This window comes from Myotis davidii, unplaced genomic scaffold (genome assembly GCF_000327345.1).
Source record: "Myotis davidii unplaced genomic scaffold, ASM32734v1 scaffold478, whole genome shotgun sequence".
In the NCBI taxonomy this organism is placed as follows: Eukaryota; Metazoa; Chordata; class Mammalia; order Chiroptera; family Vespertilionidae; genus Myotis; species Myotis davidii.
The window spans coordinates 4,356,062-4,361,378 of NW_006289570.1; the positions used below are offsets into that span (position 1 = coordinate 4,356,062).

At 53.7% G+C, this 5,317-nt stretch overlaps 1 protein-coding gene across 1 annotated transcript in view; it reads right to left on the reverse strand.

Moving 5' to 3' along the window:
* Positions 1-1,418: 1,418 nt before the first annotated feature.
* Positions 1,419-5,317, reverse strand: part of SF3A1 (splicing factor 3a subunit 1) — a 15,452-nt gene continuing 11,553 nt past the window's right edge. The window contains exons 11-15 of the mRNA XM_015562890.1: positions 4,936-5,143; positions 4,291-4,445; positions 2,834-2,935; positions 2,668-2,739; positions 1,419-1,917 (exon numbers count right to left, since the gene is read on the reverse strand). Coding sequence (XP_015418376.1) covers positions 1,816-1,917; positions 2,668-2,739; positions 2,834-2,935; positions 4,291-4,445; positions 4,936-5,143 — 639 coding nt within the window. The 3' untranslated portion in view covers positions 1,419-1,815. The remainder of the gene's footprint in view (positions 1,918-2,667; positions 2,740-2,833; positions 2,936-4,290; positions 4,446-4,935; positions 5,144-5,317) is intronic.

A 5,317-nucleotide genomic window follows, 5' to 3' on the forward strand; every position in this document is an offset into this window, starting at 1 on the left:
AATCAGATGGTGTACAGAGCTCACTTCAGAAAGCCACATTTTAGCCTTGGCTCCTGGAGAAAACTTTCAGCAACCAGGCAGGAGGCAAATGTCAAAAAGGGTGAGGAAGAACATCCCACAGAGAATACATCTCTGAGGCCTAGCGAGGGCCTTACGGGGCAGCTAGGAGGATCAAATAGAGGGACTGCAAAGAAAAGGCTTTGGGAACTCTTGGGGAAAACACACATGCGACGTTCAGAATGAAATCAGCTTTATATTTAAAACCAGGGAACAGTTACCAACAGGCGCACCTTCCTCCCTCCGATCACCTACAGCAGCACCTCCCTCCCTGTGATCGCGCAGTTCCAGAAATAACAGCCTGCATCTGGCCTTTACTCGGGGCAAGGACTGTGACAAGTACTTTGCACACATTTTCTTTTCGTCTCTTTACTGTGTGACTGTGGGTATACGACTTACCCTCTGTGCCTCAGTTTACTCAAGGGTAAAAACAGGAATACTCAGTGGTCAGAGATTCGGAACGTGAGAAGGATTCAACGGCCATTGCTGACTCTGAAGATGGAGAGGGCCAAGTCCCAAGAAATGCAGGTGGCCTCAGAGCTGAGAGTCCCCCCCTTGTCCCCCCCCCCAGCTGACAGATAGCAAGGAGACAGGGACTTCATCCTACAACCACAGGAACTGGATTCCTCCAGGAAGGAGCTAAGGAGCTTGGAGCAGATCCTTCCACCGAGCCTCCAGAGGAATGCAGCCCAGCCAACATCTTGATCTCAGCCTTGTGAGACCCAAAGCAGAGACCCAGTCACACTTGGACTTGTGACTTACAGACTGAGCTAGTAGGTAAGTGCTGTTTAAAGAAACGAACAGGAATACTCACCTCAGTATTACAGGAGTTAACACTGATAAAGTGTTTAGGACAACAGGGGGTGAACTGGTTAAACTTTATAGTCCTTGGAAGAGTTCATGGCCTCAGCACAATACATTTTTTTAAAAAACCTCATGTCCCTGTGCTCACTCAGCATAAGCCACCGGCCCGAGGTCAGGAGCCAGAGAGGTGATGGGTGATTCCAGGCCTGCAGGGAACCGCTACCCTCGTCTCATCAGCATGTGTCTCACGCTGTCCCCTGACCCAGAAACTGCATCTCACCCGTCCTTGTGCTTCTGTGAAGATGCCTGTATTAGTCTCTTAAACATACAGGGCTATGCCTTTAGAGAGTCTGAATGCTTTAAAAGGATAATAAAATATATCTTTCCATGAGTCATGAAAGACTTGATGGTGTCAATAAGTTAGTTAAAAACCCAGCATTCCTCAGAGCAGAAGAGCCATAAGGCACCGTGCCACGCTCCCCCCTCGTGTCCCCCCCCCTCCCGCCTTGAGTCTGGACAGGGTGCAGGTGGCCAAGAGACCAGTCTTATGACACTGATTTCACAAGAAGGGTCCAAGGGGTTTATTAGACAGCCTGTGGCAAAACACAAAATGATTAATGACGATAACAAGCATATTCTATCAGCCAAGCACCAATCGACACGATGACACTATCCCCAGAACATTCCTGGGTTCACATTTCCTAATGGGCTGCCAGAAGAAACGAATCCCTTCAAATCAAGACTCGAACACAAAGGAATTCCAGAGACACTGGAGAGGAGGGTGGGGCAGGCAGCCCCCTCACCAGTGTGGGAAGGGGGAGTGGAGGAAACGCAGGTCAATTTAAATTTCCAAACTGAGGGAAACGCGTACAAGGCAGGGTCTCCGGGACCTGGGGCAGGGGGTGAGGGACCGGAGAGGCGAACAGCAATGACGGACCTGACAGGTTTCCTCCTCTACTTCTTTCTCCCTCCTCTCTCCTTGAGGGCCAGGTGGATGACAGCGCCATTGGCCATGTTGTAGTAAGCCAGCGAGTTGGAATCCTTGATGAAGATGCCCTGAAAAACAGACAGTGTGCTTAGCATGGGCAATCTGGCCTTGAGCACACGACGCAGCCTCACTCCCAATGTCTGCTCACGTTCTGAACCGAGTGAACACAGGAGCCTAAAGGAAGGCCGGGAGCAAGGGGGGATGCAGGCACAGGGCAGGTCTTTGGTTCCTCCCAGAATGCTTTGCTTTTCCTTCCTTCCTTCCTACCAAGCCATGTTCTTCCCTTTTGTCAACTCTCCAAGAAGCTGGCCCTGACCAACCCCACAGAATTTTAAACCACAACACCTTTAGAGATCAGCTAGTCCAACAGCCACATATGCAGACAGGAAACTGAGGCCCAGAGTGGAGATTTGTCAAAGTCCAAAGTGGGACAACATAGCAGCCTTGTGAGACCTGGTGGGCACAGGCCTAGCTGGACTGTCACCTCTGTCTGCGCACAAAGCCAGGCTACTTGTAACCACACTGACTGGGTGGCTCCACCCCTGGACCAGAAACCCACTAGAGCACCCCGAGAAACTGTCCCCAGGTGTCCACCCTTGTCACTGAGGCAGAGGGCTTTTAGATCCCACACAGACTGTATTGTGACCCACCACAGCCTCACCTGTCAGGCTAACCTGCCCCTGCGCTCTCTCCCAGCAGCGTCATTACTCCTTGGATGGACTCAGGTGGCCACATCCAGGCATCTCCCCCTCCTTTGGTTCCACAGGGGACTTAGCTTCTGGGACGACCCAAGGGCTAGGACCAGACACCTGACTCACCTCATACTGCAGCTTCTGTTTCCCTGCAGGCATGCCCGTGGCTTCGTGAATTTTCACCTTGATAACAGAGACCTGGGGGACCAAGGAGAGTTCATTTACCCCTTTGCTAAGGTCAGCTGAAGGACACTGCCCCTTGACCCCTCGGTTCCCTGGCAGCAGCTCATACCTGGTCAGTGAGTGGGAGCGTGAAGACCAGCACCTGTCCGTTCAGTTTCCATTCTGTCTTATCCTGCATGTTGGGCACTTGGACCTTGATGGACACTGGACCCTGCAAAACAGGAGGTGGCCATTATGCCTGGGACCCCTGAGCCGATCAGGAACTATGCTCTCCTATTCCTGGGCCAGTCTAGACGGTGTCACCTCTCCACCTGGGCTCCTGGGCACGGTCCCTGATGCCACTGGGGACATGGCACAAGATTTTGTTTCTCTTCTTGAAAATGATCTCTACCCTGCCTCCTGGTGAGTCTGGAGCTGAAGAAGTGACATGAAAATGCTCTGAAAACCCCTAGAATTACCACGGGGGGTAAGAATATGAACTGTGAAATCAGAAGACCTGGGTTTCCAACTCAGCCTCCCCGCTAACTAGTAAGTAGGTCTCTCTGAACTTCAATGCCATGTCTATTAGGCAGCTCATCACAACCACTGCACGGTACTGTTGTGAGCACTAAATGGACAAATGCGCGTACAGCAGGTCGCTTTACCCTGGCACTTGGGCCCTCAAGAGATGGGAGACACTATTGAGAAAAAATGAAAGAAAAAAAGATTTGTCAAACGCACTGGGGGGCTGGAGATGGGGCTGAGACTGTTCCTGCCTCCTCATGGAGCCTAACAACTTTCCTAGGGACTGAAGTGCCAAGATCCCCACCTCCCCTTATTGCTAGCACCCAGACAGGATGCCCACAACAGGCAGACCTCCGAAGGGCTGAAACTGGAGAAGGCCACAAAGTAAGACCTGCACCCAGGATTTCCTATAGGGCAGCAATTTTCAACTGGTGTGCTGCTAGAAGGAAAAAATGAAAGAAAAAAAGATTTGTCAAACGAAGGCCACAAAGTAAGACCTGCACCCAGGGCAGCAATTTTCAACTGGTGTGCTGCTAGAATTTTTAAAACATGCAATATCTGACATCTTTTCCCTTAGATTGTCTAGTAAGAAAATGACAACAGCAGCTGTCTGTTGTGAATGAATCAAAATTATACCTATTTTTTTGGTCGGGTTGGCAAAAAATACATTTTTGGTGTGCAGTGGAATGTTAGTAAGTGTGTGTGTGTGTGTGTGTGTGTGTGTGTGTGTGCGTGCGCGCGCCATGAGATGAAAAAGGTTGAAAATCGCTGCTCTGGGGTTGAGGGTCCCTTCCACACTCAAGTCCTGCTGCCTGTGCAGCCTGGTCTCCTCCCGGCCTCTACAATAGTTCACACCAGGGAACCAATGCTGTCTGCTCCTCCAGCTGCTGACCCACGTCAAGTATGTGCCCAGAAGCCCTCAGGGGCCACACTGGCTGACCCACGCTCTGGAAGCCAAAACCACGGGAGCAGAATGGGGTGAGCCAGGCAGTGTGTGGCGGGGCGGGACTGGACTCCCAGCTAGACGCTCGCGGCCACGGGCAGCGCTCCGGGATCACATACCTTGTTTCTGCGAAGGAACTCCTCCTCGGGCATGAGGCTATCCTCTGTCTTCAGTTTCTTGGAGGCAGGTTCATCCTCCATGGGAGGCGGAGGGTGGACAGGGGGCATTGGGGCTGGAGCTGGGACAGGGGCCACAGGTGGAGCGGGCACAAAGGCTGGAAGGACAGGAATAAGCAGCTGTGTGAGGGGGGGAAGAGCCCAGGAATCAGGGCTGGTGAGAACTTAGAGGAGAGATTGCAAAGGTTTCCTGTTTCTCCCAGCGAGAGGTGTGAAGGGCCACTCCTTGCCGAGTCTGGCAGCCAGCCGGTTTCCTGGCATGGGGACCGGGGATGCTGCCCAGATTGGGCAGCCAGGCCCTGGAAAAGGGGCAGGACTGATGGGTGGAGGGGGTGCCTGCCAGCAGTAATCACTGTCAGGCCTTTGCGCCTGCCCAGGCTGCACAAACCCCAACTCTGTCACATCAGACCATGTCCCCCAAGAGCCGTGGCTCCCAGCTCCTGGCTCAGGGAACTCACAGGGAAGCCATGGCTCTCTTCTGGGCTAGACCCCGGGCTGGACCAGCTAGCAGCACCAGCCACTGCTCTGCTCACAGTGCTGGCCTGCAGTCCTGACCAAACGGCCTGGAAAGCACCAGGAGACACTGACCTGTTGGCACAATCATAGGAGGCGGGCGGGGTGCCATGATCGGAGGGGCTGAGGGAGGCATTGGCACCACGTTGATCCTGGGCGCGTGGATAATAGGCGGCATGGGAGCAATCACCGAGCCTGGGGGCAGTCGGACCACTGAAGCCATCGGGGGCCGGGGCATGACGGGCACTGCGGACACAACTGTGGTACGGACAGGAGGCGGCATCTGTGGGGAGAAGGGCCCCCAGGTCACAGGAAGCCAAGGCGGGACCCACAGCTGGCAACTGGTCACCTGCAGACTTTGAGGAGGGGGCTCCGACTCAGCCCCTTGGGGCTGAGAAACTGCAGCCTCACCCGAGGCTCTGACAGGAACTTCGCCGAAAGGGGCCCAGGGGCAGCA